Here is an 18,398-nt window from a genome sequence, read left to right as displayed (position 1 = left end):
CCACCCCGACCTGGCATGGGTGGCAAGGGGACAGACAGCTAGGAGGTCTAGGGCCCGTGCCTTGGCTCCAGCTCCCCACTCGTCCCCGCCCAGAGGGCCGCCGCCCGCTGGCCAGGGCAGGAACCGGGCGCACGTCCCCAGTGGCAACACCGCATCTTTATTTGTGATGCCTGAGCTTTCTCTCAAAAATACCTTCTCCCCCAAGACCCGCCCGCATGGTGGGCAGGAAGGGGGCAGCAAAAATAAAAGACGTCCCTCCCTATTGCACGTGGGCGTGGCCCTCGGGAAAGCCCCTGCCCGGCCCAGGCCTCGTGGGCTAGAGGCTGGCGGGCACGGTTCTTGGCACGTTCTTGGATCCCTGTTCTGTTTGGAGGAGGGGAGGGGGTGGCGGAGGGGCATCACACGTGAGGTGGGGGACCCCCCGGGGCGGCTACTCTAGTCCCTGGCTTCTGGTCCTTGCGTTCTGTAGTCCTCAGTGCCTTCCTGGCTCTTGCCTCCTGCCACAGTCCCTTCTCGGCAACGTCCCCCTACCTGGCTCGGCCTCCCACCTGCCTCCCTCCCTCCATCTGGTCTCGGGCGGCACCCCCTGGTTCTCCCCTCCCATTCAGGAGGGAGGTCCCTTAGGGGAGTTATGGCTTCTCAGAGTCGTCCCCGGAGCCCTGTCACTCGTGGTCACACGGGGAAGGGGTGCGTGTGGCAGAAGCAGCTGCATAAATACGGGGGGGAGGGGTCCTGCGGAGTCACTTGGAGAGCTTGCTGATGACGCGGATCAGAGCTGCATTCTCGTCCTTGAGCCTCTGGTTGTCTGCTCGGAGGTCCGACAGGGCCTGAGGGGTGTGCGGCCGTCAGCCACCCAGGAGCATGAGGACCCCTGACCGGCCTAGCCCCTACAGCCTCCCCAATCAGCCTCACCTTCAGCTCCTCCTCCAGCTCTGCAGCCTTCCGCTCCAGGGCCCTGCGCTCCTGCAACCGGCCGGGAAGGGGGAGTGTCAGGGGTGCGTCAGGGTGTGGCATGGACTTCTTTGAATCCGGCTCAAGTGGGTTGGGGTCTGGGGATATGCCTGTCATACCCCCAATGGCCCTACTCACGAATCTCTCCAGCTCCAGGAGGGCCGGCCTCTCGGCGAAGCGCTCGTGCTTCTGTTGGGCCCCGTGGGGTGGGGTGGGGTGGGGGTGTCAGAAATGCTCAAAGTCAAGGGCCCCATCCACCCCCAGCACAAACCCCAACCACCTTCAAGCTTCACCCTCATCACTCAAGACTCCAAAGGCCCACCCAAAAAAGCCCGGCTCAGAATCACTCAGGCCCACAAGCCCTACCTTCAGGCTCCACCCCCATAGCCCCACCCAGCCATAGGCCCCGACCCCTACCTCAGGACCGCAGTCCACCTTCCAATGCCCCAGCTCACAAGTCCCACCCCTCTCCTTAGGCTCCGCCCCCAGAAGGTACCAACAGCCCCTCACCTGTGTGGCTTTCTCCAGCTCCACCTTGAGCTGCGAGAGTCGCAGCGTGGTCTCTGTCAGCGCCTCACGCAGCCGCTCGTTCTCCACTCGCAGCTCTGCGTACAGCTGGGGGGGGGGAGGGGGAAGCAGGCAGAGAAGGGGGGTCAGGAGGGCCTGCAGCCCAATAGGAGTGACCATGCGGTGGCCTCACCGGACGGACGGACAGGCGGTGGACGCAGTGGGAGGCAGGGACCTAGCAGGGCGTCCCTGCATAAACCCTGCTTTGCTGCAGCGTCCACTCCAACCTCAACCTGGAGACCCGCTCCCCTTGGCTTTCCTAGGCGGCGCTTGCTCTGTAAGGGGGCAACCGCGGGTCTTTCTTCCACAGGGGGATTGGGTGGTCTTCAAACCACCCGCCCACCGTTAGCTAACAGCCCAGCGCTTAGCCGCGGTGCCACCAAGGCTGTCTTGGATTACGCCCCTCCCCTCCCCTGTAGCTTCTGACTGGTAGTGTCACGGAAGATGATCCCCACGTGCAGGCACCAGGCCAGCACCAGCAGCCCCTCCTAGGGCCGCTAGAGGCTCTAACTGCCTTTGGTTCAAAGCCTGGACCCATCCCCTGCCTGGCCCCTGCTCTGGGTCCCAGCAGCGCTGCCCCACGGCTTCTCGAACCTTCCGGAAACCTCCGTCTGGCTCCTCCTGGGCCTCGGGCTTGGGCCGGGGGCGCTGCCTGCGGGGCGCGGGACCATCAGGTGTGCTGGGGTGGAGGCGGGGCAGGGTGTCAGGACAAGGCCCACTGTGCCACTATGGGCGGGCAGCCCCACCAACCTCCCCGCCGCAGCCGCTCGTCTGGCCTGGTACCTGGATTCCGAGCCTCCCTCCGCAAGCTCCGCCTCCTCCCCCTGAGGATAGAGATGGTGTGAAGTCAGCACGGAGGGGGGGGACCGGGAGGCATAGCCCCCCACACCCCGCCAGCCCTGCTCTCACCTCCGCAGGTCCCCTGCGCTCCTTGCCAGTCCTGCGTGGCTCCCTGATGGCTGGTGGGCCCTGGCCTTCGGGCGCCTCTGCTGGGGGAGGGGCAGGAATCAGAGCAGACCCCTCTCTCTAGGGGGGCTGCCCACCTGCCTGCTGAGCAGTACGTGGTCCCCAAGCCCCAGGAGTGGAGCTCACCTCTCTCTGCAGGGCTCTCAGAGGGTTCTAGCCCAGGGACTTGGGGCCTCCGGGAAGGGTCCTGTGCGGGGAAGTGGGGGTCAGGCACAGGGATCCACATGCCCCCCCAACCCATCACCCTGACCCTTCTCACCAAGTTGGGTGGTGACTGCACCTCTGGCTCCAGGCCTTTCCCTGTGACCTTCTCAGCTTCCTTCAGGTCTGTCAGGGTCACGCCCTGCCCGGGTCAGAGGCCCTCAATCATGCTGTCCATCCCCACGCTCCCCGAGTAAGACCCAGGCATCGGGGACTCCAACCTCCTTCAACCAACCCTGGAGTCCTGACCCCCAGCCCTTCCTCCCTCAGACACAAGTTCTGACCCCCCTCCACCCCCCACCTGTGTGGACCTCCGAGACTGGCGCATGAGGCGGGAGCGAGCTTTCCGCTGGGATTCCGACTCCTCATCTCGCACAGGCATCTGGTAGGACCTGAGTGGACAGACCCTCAGAGACGGTGCTTTGAGCCCCACCCCCCACCGCAGCTGAGTCCCGTAGGGGGAAAGAGATCTAATCTATTCCATTCCCAGCAGGCCCAGTGCAAGCTACCTCCCAAGAGCAGCATCCTGAGCCCTGGGGTCTCCCAGCTAAGGTAGTTCTATCCCAGCAGGGAGCCCTCCTCCCCACCCCTCTGACCTCCTCCGGTCCCGAGAATCAGTTGGGGGTGCTCCGGGGGTATTTGGCTTCACTGGGGGTTCTGGCTCCGGTATCTTGGGGCGTTGGGCAGGAATGGAGTTACTCAGCTCCGACCTGGATGAATAGTTATTCAATCATTCATTCACACACTGATAAACCCAAATATGCTGCACCCTGGCCCTGCCCACCCCACCCTCACTGCCTTGTGTCCATTGGGACCCCAGGGACCCCAGGCTGTACTCTCAGGAAAGGTGTCCTGGTGGCACTGCAGAAGTGGTACTGGGCTGCAAGCTACATGGTCGGTGGTTCAAGCGCACCAGCCCAGAGTCTGAGAACGTCCTGGTGCTGCTGTGGGTGAAGTGCTGCCTGGTCCCACAAGCCTTGTGGCTTGCAAACCCTGTGCAGCTGGTGGATGTGGATTGGAACCAGGTGGATGGCAGCAGCTTGAATCTTATAGGAAGATGGCTATGACCTTCTTCAGCCCAGCATCTCTCACTCTCAAACTTGTGACCCCAGGCATGCAGCCCGATGCCTCACCCACTGTGCCACCAGGGCTCCGCTCTGGCGAGGCAGCAGTGGGGAAGAGGTGAGCAAACCGTGTGTCACTGTGCCGTGCAGGCCCTGAGCTGACAAGAGCTCTCTCTCTCTCACCCTGTCCCAGGCCACTCTGCTGTTCCCAGAGAGCGCAGAGCTCTCCATCACACTACTGTACGGCCTACTCTCCCGTCTGTGTCCCCTCTGTGTCCTGCGAGCCACAACGGGTGTGTGGCTTGCCCTTCGTGATCCCTGGCTTCACTGAACACCCACCCCTGGGTTCATGTTCTCTGTTAAGCGAGTCTTACGGGCCTAGTAGTCCATACCAAGGGCTCAAGTAGAAAGACAATGTTTTGAAAATAATGATTGTAACAAATGTAAAAATGTGCTTGACACGAATGGATGAGATGGATGAGATGGATGGATGGATGGATGCATGGATTGTGTTAAAAGCCATACAAGCCCGCAATAAAATAATTTAAAAAAAATAAGTCAAATAAACTAATAAAGAAATGGTAGAGAGAGAAAGAAGTGAGGGAAGGGACTGAGAAAGGGTTGGGATTGCTTGAGGAGGCAGGGGCAGTTGGGGTGTTCCTGTCATGTGACGGGGGCCTCGGAGACCCTCACAAGGCCGTGTGGGCTCCTGCAGCCCCCTCTGAAGGAGCAGGACATGAACTGCATGAGTGGGGGCGGGGAGCTGGTGCAAAGTTGCTGGGGCGGCAAGAATGCTGGGGCAGCTCAGCGCCAGGCTGGGGACTCAGGTGGGACCCGGGACAGCCAGGCAGTGTGAGCCATGTGTCTTAGGGCTTCAGACATGTGGACAGAGAGCTGCAGCCCAGTGTGGTGAGGACCAGAACCCAGAGAGGGGAGGGACTTGGAGCGCAGACTTGCCACCACCTCCAGAGGCCCACGCCCTGGGGACTCACTGGGCAGGCGGCTCCAGCACCTTCCCCGAGGAGGTAGGGGTGATTCTGGCAAGACGAGGCTCCTTGGCCTGTGGAGAGGGGAGGGGAGGCTAGATACCAGGCTGGTGGGGGCCCAGTCCCGCGGCCCCTCACCCTGCAGGCAGCGCACCTGGGTGGAGGCCCCTTCCAGCCGAGAGGAAGAGGCTGAGCGCTGCGGGCCAGCCCCAGGAGCACCCTTGGTCCCTCGAGTCTCCGGGGGACCCAGGGCACCCGCGCTCCCTGTCTTCTGGAGGCCAATGCGCCTGGGGAAGGGGGTCTCTTCTGGTGGCTGGAGGGGAAGGGGGGTCTCAGTGAGAGGGAAGGAATCCTTAACCTCTGCACGCCCCCCACCCCACAGCTATAGAACCACCACAAACTATAATTCCCATCAGCACTCAGGGCAGCTGGAGACAGACAGTTGGTTGACCCAAAGGATTCTGGGAATTGTGGTCTGTAATCCCCCTCCCTCTCCCAGACTCACTGAGAGGCTCTTAGAGGTGGAGGGTGGTGGGGAGGAGACGCCGTTGAGAGTTCGGGTTTCTGCAGGGGGTGACTCTGAGGTGGGGAAACGGGACACAAGGACATGACAGCTGCCTCTGAGGACCAGACAGCCCAGCCATCCTCCCCAAAACCCTCCTCCCTCAGACCAGGAGTCCAGATCCCCCAAGTTCCTCCTGCCTCAGACCTGTTTTCCTGACCCCCAGCCCCTCCTTCCTCAGACCAGGAGTCCACATCCCCAGGCCTCCTCCATCAGACATGAGAGTCCGGGTCTCAGCCCCTCACCCATGGGCGCTTCTTCTGCCTCGTCCTCGTCCTGGAGTGGGGGCCCCCCTGACCCCGCCGGTCGGCGTTCCTTGGACAGGTCCTGGAGGGAGATCTTCTCTCGGCTGCTCAGGCGGCTCACGGAGCTCCTGGGGGGAGGAGGGTGTGAGTGTGTGGAGCCTGAGCCTTGGGCGATGCCCTCTCCACACAGCCCAACAGGCACCCAAGGCGCCCTCCTACCTGCGGTGTTTGCTGCCCAAGGGGCCCTGCAGCTCAGGAGCCCTGCTCTGGGAGGCTTCCTTCTGGTTCCGTAGCTGCAGGAAGACAGCCAGGGGCGGGGCTGAGGACTCCCTCCCTCCCTCCCTCCCTCCCTCCCTCTCTCCCTCCCTCTGATGATTTCCAACCGAGGTAGGCCAGGGTGACTAAGCCTCTTAGGATGTAGCCCGGGTCCCTCTTCCCCAGGACCCCCGGGCTGACATGAGATGGTATCTGAAGTCTAAGACTCACATCCTCTTGCTTCTGGGCCAGTTCCTCCAGCAGGGTCAGCACCTCCTCATCAGCGAGGTCACAGGGACGCTGCCCCTGGTGGGAGAGAAGGGGACAGCGATGAACAGGCTGGGGGGCGGGCTCTCCTCAGCCCCCCCACCCTCCCACCAGCTCTCCTGGACTGGCTGGCCCTTACTGCGTGAGTCAGGGAGTCCATGCCCCCACCGTGCTCGGCCAGCAGGCGGCAGGCATCCTCCACGCCCCAGTGGGCAGCAGCGTGTAGGGGTGTCCAGCCGTCTCCGTCCCGGAGCTCTGTGTCATAGCCAGCCTGAAGGAGTAGCCTGAGGGGGGGGGGGGGTAAGCAGGACACTGAGGTTAGGGGTCTGGGCTGCAGGTGGGTGGTGGGAGGTGAGTAGGCTAGACCTAAGTGTTGACCTGTGAGGCCAGCTGTTATAGATCACTGAAATACCTCTGAGCTGTTCAGTAAGATGACCCTGCCCCCACTGAGATCCAGGCACTGAAAACAGTAGCCTGGGCCAGCAGGGGTCAGCCAAAGGAACCAAGTACTCAGAGGCAAAGTGGCAAGAGAGACAAACGTGGGAGCAATGAGCCCCAGAGACCATGCAGCATAACAACTTAGCACATACGTGTGCCAAATAATCTAGCCTGACATATCTACCAAACCAGTTCCAACTCACAGCGACCCCTGATGAGTCTTTCTGAGACTTGGAACCTTTTTGAGAGCAGATGGCCTCATGTTGCTTCTGCAGAGGGAATGGTGAGTTTGGGCAGCTGACCAGCCCCACATCTGCTCCACAGTAGGAACTATGGACAGGACCGGGAGGAGAAGTGGGCAGATGCACAGCCATCGTGGGAGAGCTTCACAGACCTCCCAGGATAGCTGGCAGAGTAACTGGGGGATCGAATTTAATGATGTTGGGGATTTAAATAGCACGATTACAAAGCCGACCTCATAACCTATATAGAACACTGCACTTGACGACACAATCTTTGCCAGGTTTCATACACCAAGGTATAAGGTAAACCTCGACACGTCTCAAAAGGCTGAAATCACCTACAACCCGTTCTCTGACCATCACCAAACCTCAATAATGGTGAACAGGAACTCTCACCGGCTTGGAAATTAAGGACACCCTTCCGAACAGCCCATTACGTCAAAAAAGGAAGATCACAACAGGAAGTTTTAGACTGAGTGACGTGGACAGCACATATCAAACTTGGCGGGCGCGTCCGTGGCTGTACTCAGAGGGACACACGTAGCCTTTCAAGTGTCTGTGAGATACCGTGGGGAAGGGACGCAAGCCACAGGAAGGTCCAAGGCAGCCGAGAGTCACTGGGGTACAGCAAGCACAGCACGGGGAGCTGAGGCCCGCTCTCAGCCAGCCCCGCTTACCTCATCACCTCGATGTAGCCCTTGGCGGCAGCCACGTGCAGGGCGGAGGCTCCAGTGCGTGGGTGCCGGGCCTCGGGCATGGCGCCCCCGTTCAGCCAGCACCTGGTGTCATGCAGCAGCAGCTCCTCCTCAGCCCGCTTGGCTGCCTCCACATCCACGCCTGGGAGGGCGAGAAGGGTTCATAGCACAGGTGCGGAACCCAGGCCCGACCCGGCTGTTCCGTTCCCCGCAGCTCTGCTGGCCAAAGACATGATCTGCTCCTGTGGAGGTGACGGCCTGGGAGACCACGGGGCCTCGCTACTGTATGGGGTTACCAAGAACCAGGGAGACCCCATGGGGCAGTGCTACCCTGTAACCCATGGAGCACCAAGGGCCACTCTTTAACACAAGGCGGCACACTGATCCAGGAGCTCCCAAGGAGCAGTCATCCCAGTCGGTCATCCCTACGGGATCTCAACTAACAACGGGGAGAGGCAGCTGTGGAAAGCACGTGACACGACACAGGGCCACAGCCCGTCTCCCAGACTCAGTGCACAGAGTGGGTCCCATGGCAGGTGACATTGAAGCCAGAGACCTGGGCCCTCAAAACACACCAACAAGGTGGGGCAGAAGGAGACAGAAGGGCCCTGGGGACCAAGAGCAGGGTGTGCCAGGGCAGGAGTCAGAGGGTAAGGCCCTCGTGGGAGAGGCAGCACCTAAGCAGGCGGCCAGGACGATGGAGTCTGCGCCCTGAGCAGGAGAAACAATGTAGCCGCTCCTCCCCAAGCCTGCAAGGACCAATGTCTCCTGGCAAAGCAGCAAAGTGTGTGTGTGTGTGTGTGTGTGTGTGTGTGTGTGTGTGTCCGTCCCCACAGACAACCGCGGCAACACTGTTCCCTTGCTCATGGTGACCCTGCTGTTGGGCAGGAGCATGGCCGCAACACAGACCATGGGACTAAGAGGCCTCTATGCGCGTCTGTCTCTCCCCGTCTGGAGCAGGAAGGGTGCAGATCAAAGTCTCCAGAAGGCAGTCGTCCAAAGAGGATAACAGGCCACAGGACCTGAGACCCGGGGCACAAGGTGCCGGCTGCAGTGCTGCCCGGCTCTGACAGGGATCGCAAGAGCAAAACGGAAAGCCTCTTGTTTCTCACGAGGAGCTACTGGTGGGTTTGCACTGCCGACCTCAGCAGTCCACAGCACAGCCTGCTACTCCACCACAGGTCCCTCAGAAGCCAGAACCCCGAGCCAAAGCCAAGCCGCCCACCACGAGCCCACCTCGGGGTTCCTGGAGGCTGTAAACCTTTCGAGGGGCAGCCAGCCCCTCCTTTCTTAGGGCGACCCCACCCCCACTCCCAGAAGCAAGGAGAGGGGGGGTGGGACTGCACACAGGCAAGCCCCGGGTGCTGTGTGTGGGACCCACAGGGCACAGGTGACCCTGTCTCTGCCCACCAGAAACAGAGAGAGGACCCCAAGCCCCTTGGGTCCCAAGCTGACTGCAGGCCCCATGTCCGCAACCGGCTGGCTCCCAGAGGTGCACCTCGGTGGGCGATCTCCGCCCTCAGCAGGCCCTCCATGGCGTCAGACTCGGCCAGGTCCAGGGGCAAGTCCCCGTCACTGTTGACTGCGGCGATGTTGGCCCCATGGCTCAGGAGGTACCTGGGGGGAGAGGGGAAGTCAGACCTGGCCGGGCTGGCCTGTCTGCAGGTGCTGTTGCCCTGGGCCTCACCTGGCGATGTCCAGATACCCGCAGGAGGCGGCCACGTGCAGGGGTGTCCAGCCCTCGTTGTCCGCCTGGTTGACCGTAGCACCCTGCTCCACCAGGAAGCGCACCACCTCTAGGTTCTCATCAATGCAGGCCTGCGGGTGGGGGTGGGGCAGCGGTCAACCAACCCACCAGGGCCAGGGGAGAAGGACCCAACCCACCGGGCACAGGGTCAGGTCAGGAGACAACTCCAGGGCCAGCTGCTCCACCCAATCCAGAGCAGAGTGGTAACCATGCCCACCCAGGCTTCCCAGCCCACAAAATAAGGTTGCCCCAGGACTTCTGACCCAGCCACACACCCCCAGACCAGGAACCCTGACTCTCACTCAGCCTCTACCCGTTCAGTCCAGGGCCCTGCAGCCGTGCAGTGTTTGTTTGTACACTTTGGGATTTGAGGCACCTCATCCTGCTCTATAGGACAGGGTCGAACTGCCTCTGTGGGTTTCCCAGGCGGTCACTCTTGATGGGAGGAGAGCGCCCATTTTTCTGCTGCACAGGGGCTGGTGGTTTCGAACTGCTGGCCTTGCTGTTCTGCAGTCCAAGGTGTAAGCACTATACCACCTGGCCCTGCCTTGCCCATCTCCCTCATGAAGGGGTCTTGCCCACAGTGGGCGGTCAGGGTGATCTGTGGGGCTCCTAGCACAGTGCTCAGCACGAGGTGGTGCTGGTGAGTGCCTGGCTCACCTCAGCCCACCTGGACACACGGGGCAGGGGTGGGGTCTCCCTGAGGAACGCTCCCTGCCCCAGGACTCTCCTCATCCCAGGGTCAGCTCAGCAGCCCAGCCCAGACAGCTGGACCACAGGGTGCAGGCCTGCTGTTACTGAGACTACCCAGGGGGTGGTTTGGGGGATGGGGTAGACAGAAATGATGCTCAGACCCCTGCTACTTGGGGAAACCTGGAGGGACCCTGGGCACTAGAGGAGGAGGGGTTGGAATCAGGACTCCTGGGTCCTCAAGATTCATTAACCCCTCAGATCCCTCGCCACAGACTTCCATCTGGGGGGCAGGAAGGAGCTCCGAGGGCCAAGAGCATGAAGTCATGGAAACTCAGGCTGCAAGGGGGCCACACGTGCCCTGGGAACGGGATGAACTCTGCGCTCCGTTTATTTCCACCCGGTTGTCATGGTGACAGGGGGGGCAGGAGGGAGACGGGCTTTTCCCTTTCAAGGAGCTGGCCCAGCACAGGCTTCCCTGAGAAAGATGCCCAAGGCTGGGCACCGGCACCAGACCCATACCAAACCCAGCCCTCCTCCCTCAGACCAGGGGTCCTGACCCCCAGCCCCTCCACTCTCAGACCAGGAGTCCTGACCCCCAGCCCCTCCACCCTCAGACCAGGAGTCCTGACCCGCAGCCCTCCTCCCTCAGACCAGGAGTCCTGACCCCCAGCCCTCCTCCCTCAGACCAGGGGTCCTGACCCCCCACTAGTACACCACCACCATCTGGTGGAAGAGTGTCGGCCTGACCCTGTGGTCCTGAGACCACCAGAGGTGGGGGCTGCAGGCCTGAGTCACACAGGTGCACAGCTAGGTGGGGATTGGTGCCAGGAACCCTGCCTGACACGGAATATAGCTGAGGTGCAGCCGTCACTTGCCCACATGGGGGCCAAGCATCCCAGCTGGCCCTGGCTTCTCAGTGCTGCTCCAGCTCAGTCTCTGCTGCCCTGGTGACCTGGTCACCCCCATGGGGCTGTTGCTAACCCAAGATCCCTAGGCGGGGTGGTGGAAGGCACCCTCTGCACCTGCCCCTATCCCCTAGTCTACTGCAGATTCCTGGAGGCCAGTGGGCAGCCACCCTCTTGGAGACAGACAGACACACACAGACAGATACACACACACACACACACACACACACACACACACACACACACACGAGAAACACAGCCTGGAACCCAGAGCCAGTGATCGCTCAGAACAGTCGGGTAGAAGTACTGTAGACTCAGGGCCACCAGGGCAGGTTATGACCCAAGAAAGTCGCTGGGTCTGGGAGGGAACCACACCCCACCTGCACTAGGGTCTGGGGTCCACACAGGGAAGCATTCAGACAGGCGGAGCCAGCAGCTAAATGCAGGTGTGCCCACAGCTCCTAGGGCAGGCCTGGCAACCTGCTTCCGAAGCCACAGCCTGGGGACCCTGTGGGGCCACTCTGCTCTGCACCGACCGGGGCTCCGCGAGTGGGAATGGTGGAGCCATCCTGTAGCCAACACGGCAGAGCGCGCACAACACCCCGCCATGTAGACACACAGATACATGAGTTCTCCCTGCTCTGCCGGAGGCGGGAACAGATGCCAATCCCAGGCCTAGGCCCTGGACCTGCACCGTCCTCCTGGGAACCTGTGGGTTGGGTCTCTTCCTGCACCCCTCCATCTCACCTGCCATGCCACCATTTCTCCCCAGGGTCCTCTTGGGATCCACTTCCCAAGGGGATTTGGGATAAGAGGAGCAACCTCCCAGGCAGAAGATGGAGGGTATGGGGTGGCCAGGAGGGTGAAGGGAGATGATGTAGTAGGCCTCAGGGGTGGGGAGGCTGAGAGCACCCCGGGGCAGGGGCTGCAGGTTCCTGGGTGGCTTAGAGAGGTAGACCTGGGGAGACGGCATGACTGCTTGCAAGCTGCTGCCGCCCAAATCAGAGGTCCAAAGCCACCCAGAGGTGCCTAAGAAAGGCCTGGAGATTGACTTGAAGCAATGGGGGTGGGGGGTGGACTTCGAGGGGAGATCTACTTTAGTGGGTAGGGACCAGCCACAGAAAGCCCTGGGTAGCACAGTCAGCAGGTGGGAGGGTGGAGCTGCCCAGATAAGGGTCTGAGGGGTGACTCATGGCCACAGAAGGACAGGTTGTATGGGCAGAGGTAGTGGCCGGAGTTCATGACCCCGGGCCTCGCTGTAGGAGGGAAAAAGAAGAGAAAGTCGCCAGAGGGAAAGGGAGAAGTGGTGGGGGGGTGAGGAGGAGGAGGAGGAGGAGAAGCCACCTTCCAGGTGGGGGGGAGGGGGAGACTCTGGGGGCCCAGGAGGGCTGGAGGCATCAGAGCCCCTGCTGGGGGAAGGAGGCGGCTGAGGTGGCAGCAGAGGGCACCATCTAAGGAGTTTGGGAGCTTGCGCAGGCAGCTCTGGGCTCAATGCGGGAGAGGAGTCCTGGGGTAGCTGCAGGTTAAGCCCTGCCAGGTGGGCGGGCAGGCGGGTCAAACCCACCAGCCAGGCGCTCAACTGGAGAAAGCCAAGGCTGTGGGCTCCCACTGACAGTGTGGGGAAACCCGAGAATCCCAGTGCACTCGATGGCAGTGGGTTGGGTTGTTGTTTGTTTGGGTTCTTGCTGGGGGGAGTGGGCAGACAGGGAGGAGAGATGAACCACAGAATCCGGAAAGGTTGTAGTTATTGGGCTCCCCAGTGAGCCGGGTGTCAGGACTTCCAGCGCCTGGGGTGTAGCAAAGTCCAGGGTCAGTGGAAGGTCTAGCGGCTTGATTCCAAAGGGGGTAGGTTCCGGGAAGGGGTTATTCGACCAAAGTGGCAAAACTAAAGGCCAGCGGAAGCATACAGGAATTGGAAAAGGGGCGCTCCTGATTGGCAAAGGAGGGTCAGGAGAGGTTGGCCCAAGGTGGGAAAGCTCAGGGCCAGTGGAGGGCCCAGGGGTTGAAAATGGGAGCTTGGAGCGAACCCCAAGAAAGCAAAGTCTAGGGCCAGTGAACTGGCTGAGGGTTGAAGAAGGAGGTGCCCTAGCGGGGACTGGGAAAGGGCCCGAGGATGGCCGAGCGCCGAATCAGTGGAAGGACGGACTGCGAGCCGGAGCGAGGGAGCTCCGGGGGTGCTGGTGGGCGCAGCTGGCGAGTGCGGCTGGGGCGCTGACCTGGTGCAAGGCGCTGATGCCGTCGGCGTTGGTGGAGTCCAGCACGGCGCGGGCGGGCGGCGGGCCGGCGGGGTCGGGCTCGGCTCCGGGCTCGGGGTCCGCGCGCAGCATCAGGCGCGCCTCGTCCAGGTCGCCGCCCGCGCAGGCCGCCAGGAACTCCGCGGCGCGCTCGAAGCGCACGGTGCGGGCGCGCCGCTCTCGGGGGCCCGGCTCGGCGCCCGCCCGCGCCCCCCACTGCCGCAGCTGCTCCCGCCGCCGCTCGCGGGCCGCCGCCGCCCCCGGGCCCGACCCCGACCCGTCCTCGCCCGACATCTCGCCGCCGCCCGCCAGCCCGGCCGGCCAGCGAGCGCCGAGCGCACAGCCCCGAACAGCCGCCGCCGCCGCCCGCCCGCCCCGGGGGCCGCCGGGAAGTGCCGCTGCCCTACGCCGCCCTAGGGATCTCCCGGGCCCCGCCCGGCGCGCTGACGTCACGACGGCGCCGCCCAGCGGCGGCGCTGGGAAATGGAGTCTATCCCCGGAGCGCTGCGACTGGCTAGTTCCCGGGTGGCGAGAGGGGCGGAGACAGGAAATGGGCCGTCCGCTGGGACCTCTGGGAAATGTAGTACTTAGTCTATGCGCGAGGGACACTGGGAAGTCCAAGCTGGAATAGCTAGCCACAGGTCGAGAGAGAATGCTCCGAGGCACGCTGGGAGATGAAGTCCGCGGCCACAAGACTACAACTGGCAACAATTTACAGGGAGAAGAAGGAAGTGGGCTTGGCCCGTGGTGTGTGGGAAATGAAGTCCGCGTCCCGGAGGCCACCACGGGCAATTGCTTGGTGATGGGCGTGGCGGAGCGGGGACAAGGGGCATGCCCCAGGGACATCCGGGAAGTGTCCGATGACCGGAAGTCGCTATTGAAAACAACCTGGGCTAACTATGTCCCCAACGAGCGTGTCTGAAACTAAATTATATCACTCACTTTGTAGCTTTAAAAACCGTATTTGCTCTCCTCAACTTGCAATAACCCACGGGAGCGGAGACTTTCGTCGTCCAGATTCACTGCTTTTATGTCCAGTGCTGAAAACGGAGTCTCAGAGCGACTCTCCAGGACAGAGTAGACACGCTCCTTGGGGTTTGTGAGACTGGAAATCTTTATAGGAGCAGACATCCTTCTCTCCTGGGCTTCCATAGTATTCAAGGCCATTGCGTTAGTTGATTCTGACTCATAGAGACCCTACAGGAAGACATTGAAAATGATTTTTGAGTGAAACAATGAGTGGGTTTTGTATGTAGTGGGAAAGCCAAGGGCATGATGAAAAATTGAGTCCACACCCAAAACCATTAAAAAAACAAACTCGTTGCCTTTTCGTTGATTCTGATTGATGGTGGTCCTACAGAACAGCATAGAACTGCCCCTGTGAGTTTCCAAGACTGTAACTGTTGGTAAGGGCTCTAAACTTCACCATCAACATATACCAATCTTGTTTCTGAATAATTTTTTTCTACGCGTTCTGCTAAGTTCAGAGAGAACACATTACTTTTCGGTGAGCATACTAAATTTTTGCTGGTGCCAATGATGAAGCATCATTTTCCGAATGTCTACGTGTGCCTTTTAGGATAGCAGTACTTAAATTCTGATTCCCACTTGGCACAATATTCCTAAGTCTTGCTGCTGTCAGTATTTCAACCATGACTTCTACTGGTTTCCAGCAATTTGGCGGCAGTTTTTGTCTGCTTTTAATATTTTCCGGTAACATCCATCTGGATTTGCCATCTTTCATATCCTGGATATGAAGCAGCAGGGTGCCTCCACAACCACCACTTACAATCAAGACGGTATTTAAGTTTACTGTGCCAACTTGTAAGTGGAGCATATAAGTGGAGATTAATCAGGTCACAGTTTTATTGGAAGGCAAAGAGATAAATGACTGCAAGGCCAGCCCAGTCTCTCTTGCTCTCTGGTGATTGGACCAGCATGCTGCTGCTTTAGCTAGTTCTCCACCCCAACCTGTGTGCTACACTACCTGTGGGCCAAGCCAACCCATGGATCCTGTTGCTAGAGCTTGAGGCTCCTTCAAGACTTGCTTCACCGCGGTGTTGGTGCATACATCACCTGAGTTTGCCTTACATTGCTTGAGTTTGATGTCCCCTTTGGGCCTGCTTAGCTCAGTTCCTGTGCTACTGACTGTTGCTGACCCACCCTGCTGTGTGATGCCTGTGGATGCCTGCTTTGCCTGAGGGAAGACTTCGAGGTCTGCTTCCTCCACCTTGGACCACGCTCCCTGTGTGAGTTGAAGGACTATGTTAACTGTTCCACAAAAGCGAGTTGAACTGAGCCCTCTGTACTGCTGTGTGGACTAATTAACTGTTATATTCCTTCTTGCTGTATAAGCCTACCCTTTTGTCTATGTATTTTCATAAGTGTCCTGGTTTTGTTTCTCTAGAGAACCCTGCCTAACACAAAGACTATAACCCTTTGTGAGAATATGAAGGGCTAGATGGTGGTTTCAAACTGCTGACCTTGCAGCTCGCACCTTCACACTTAATCACTATGCCACCAGCGCTCCTTCTGCAGTCTCCTGGGAGAACTGTCCAGGGAACCTAGGGCCATGAAATTTGTGACTCACGGGTTATGAATGTATGGCCGGATCAATGCCAGGCCGACTTCTAGCAGCAGGTGACCTTGAGTCTCCCACACACACCTGCGGAGCTGACCAGAGCTGGCTATGTAACCTGTCAGCAGCTTTGCAAGTTTTTTTTCTTGCTTTTACTCATGGCCCATTTTGTTCAAGGCCTGTTTTGTGCATGGTCCATTTGTCTCAGGGCCCGCTTAGCTCTGGACCCTCCACTCTGCACCTGGCATGGCCCATTTTGGCTCAGTGCCTGCTTTGTTCTTGCCCACCCCTCTCACCCAGCACGAATACACCCAGAACCAGAAAGACACCTTACATCCCAGAAACCAGGACATACATGTCCATATGTAAGCATCACTCCTGTAGTCTGCAATGAGACTCCTCCGGCCCAGACACTGTGGACCGTGGGACTTCGCCCAGGCTGGGTTTTTCTCCCCCCAAAAGTCTGTTTGCTCTAATTCAACTGATTTGGTCTCTGGCGCCTCTCGACTTCCTTACAATGAAAATCAGTCAATGGCCTTAGGAAATGTAGTACACAGGACTATGACCCTAAAGTTAAGGAGGCTCTATCCAAAGCCTCAGGGCACTCAGGAATTTGGGCTAAAAGGTAACTAATACTCGAAGGTAGCACCCAAAACCACACTGGGCTATGGAATGTGAAGTCTAGAATGTCTAATGGGAAACCCCTAATCCCACAGAGCAGGGTCCAAAGTGACAGCTCCCAAGAGCCTTCACCAGGCTCTTGTTCTACCTTGTGCCATGGAGCACTGTGGGAAATGTAGTCCAGGCTGTACTCCCTCCCTCGCAAGCCTTTCTGTGATTTGTAGTCCAGGCTAGGTGTTCCAATAGGCTTGGAAGGTTCATGTGGTAAAATATGAAATAATGCTAGCCTTCAGTACTTTCACTTAAATTCAAATTGGGGAGGAGATAGGCATTTTGAGGTAGGAACAGAGACCCGTACACAAGGCAGAGAAAGGGGTAAAAGTCTAGACACAGACAACAGGTTCTATTGTTTTTCTCCCTAAAGGTTATTGGTTATTGCAGTCATACCCCGCGGATTCCATTTCCCATTGTGTCCTAAGGCCATCTACTCTTCCGACTGATGCAAAGAACTACAAATCCCACCAGGCAAAGGGAGGGTTGAACACAGACACAAAGAAGATTGTATTCTTGCCGTCTCTTGGGATATGTAGTCCTTGAACACCTCCCGCACATATACGCACCACCGCTCATGGAAGCCAGAAGCAAATCTTCAGTGTGTTGTTTGTGTGTTTGTGGTCCTGAGTGTTTTTGCCCATGGGCCTGATAGTAACACTCTATAATCATCTGTATAATGGTTTAAATGTGTTTGTGTTGATGTCTGTGTGAAGATGTCAGTGTATATATTTGGTGGCTTTGATTCCTTATCTGCAGGAGATAATATTAGCTTGCTGTTAATGAAAGGGCTGATGGTTGAAACGCACCAGCCTCTTAGTGGGAGAAAGATGCAGCAGTTGTCTTCCATAAAGATTTAGTGCCCCCCCCCCACCAACAACAACAAAGAAAGATTTAGTGCCATGGAATGATTTGGAAGAGAGTGTCAATAATGGCTGGAACCACGAAGAATATAATCAATGTTACTGAATTATACATGCAGAAGTTGAATAGGAGAATGTTCTGTTGTGTATATTTTGCCACAATTAAAAAAATAGGTACAGGAATAACAGTGAGTACAAGGACAAAATTGTTCTGGAATTGATTGTGGTATTGGTTGTACAACTCTTCTGGATACGACTTTTTTTCCAAACTATTTTATCAGGATCTAATACAGATAGCACGTCATTCCGTAGTTTAATCACATCAAGCAGTATTGGGCAATTGCTACCACAAGCAGTTTAGAACCGTTTTTTCTTGAACTCCTTGATATCGGCTCCCCTGTGCTCCTCTCCCCTGCTGTATCTCCCCGCCCCCTCCCCCCAACCCTCATTCTACTTGTTGTCTCTGTAGGTTCATCAATCCTGGGTTTCATATACTGAAAAACAGCAAACCATATAACCAAAACTCAAGAGGGCAACCTGTAAAGACCCAATACATCAGAGATAAACTCCAATATAAAAATAAAATCAAAACGAGCAGCAGTGATTGAACTATTGAATTGTATGATCTGTGGTGAAGGGTCAAGAAAACTGTTTGGGGGGGCATTTACAGCCTTGGAATCCTGTAGGGTAGTTCTCGTCTGTCTCTTAGGAGCCTTTGCTCTAGGAGCCTTGGTGACATAGACGTAGTGGTTACGCGTCAGGCTGCAATCTGCATGGCCTACAACTCAAAACCAGCAGCAGCTCTGAGGGAGAAAGACTGACCTTTCTACTCCCATCAAGAGTCACCGTCTCCGGGACTCAAGGGGCCAGTTCTACCCCGTCCTACAGGGCTGCTAGGAGGCAGAACTGACCCGATGGCAGTGAGTTTTCATCTTTTTAGAGGGTCTCTGTGAGTCGCAATGACCCTTGATGGTGCAATGCTAATCACAAGGTTGGAGGTTGGAGTCCACCGGCTGCTTGGAGGGACGAAGGCGAGGCTGCCGGCTTCTCTCAAGATGGACAGCCTTGAAGTGCCACGGAGCAGTCTTACTCCTAGAAGGTCACTCTGAGTAAGAATGAACTTGATGCCTGTGAGTCAGAAGTCACTCGTCAAAGATAATGAGTTTGGGTTTGGGTTTGGGCCCAACCTACACCCTGAATTCTGGCAAGTGTTCCTGCCCAAACCTGTTGTCAGTCTTTGCATTGATTGCTATATTTAGACTTTCAC

The 18,398-nt window shown here is 58.3% G+C and overlaps 1 protein-coding gene across 2 annotated transcripts; it reads right to left on the bottom strand.

Annotated features, from left to right (window-relative positions):
• Nucleotides 1-136: 136 nt before the first annotated feature.
• On the bottom strand, nt 137-13,373 carry PPP1R12C (protein phosphatase 1 regulatory subunit 12C). 2 transcript variants are annotated; one of them, XM_075536796.1, is made up of 22 exons: nt 13,001-13,373; nt 9,127-9,257; nt 8,938-9,056; nt 7,422-7,581; nt 6,204-6,348; nt 6,029-6,103; nt 5,762-5,835; nt 5,543-5,670; nt 5,241-5,314; nt 4,890-5,048; nt 4,742-4,809; nt 3,282-3,395; nt 2,987-3,077; nt 2,744-2,827; nt 2,611-2,671; nt 2,428-2,507; nt 2,302-2,342; nt 2,113-2,197; nt 1,462-1,566; nt 1,090-1,140; nt 913-963; nt 137-827 (listed from the first exon to the last, which is right to left on the bottom strand). In XM_075536796.1, exons 1-22 carry the CDS (start codon nt 13,310-13,312, stop codon nt 741-743), a joined length of 2,295 nt encoding a protein of 764 aa, XP_075392911.1. In that variant the 5' UTR covers nt 13,313-13,373; the 3' UTR covers nt 137-740. The 2 variants fall into 2 exon arrangements, with proteins under 2 accessions (XP_075392911.1, XP_075392912.1); XM_075536797.1 differs by having other exon boundaries at nt 2,428-2,504.
• Between the last annotated feature and the right edge of the window lie 5,025 nt (nt 13,374-18,398).

The sequence above is a fragment of the Tenrec ecaudatus genome, chromosome 18 (genome assembly GCF_050624435.1).
Source record: "Tenrec ecaudatus isolate mTenEca1 chromosome 18, mTenEca1.hap1, whole genome shotgun sequence".
In the NCBI taxonomy this organism is placed as follows: domain Eukaryota; kingdom Metazoa; phylum Chordata; class Mammalia; order Afrosoricida; family Tenrecidae; genus Tenrec; species Tenrec ecaudatus.
The sequence above is the reverse complement of the archived record's forward strand: the minus strand, read 5'-3'. Positions and strand labels throughout refer to the sequence as shown.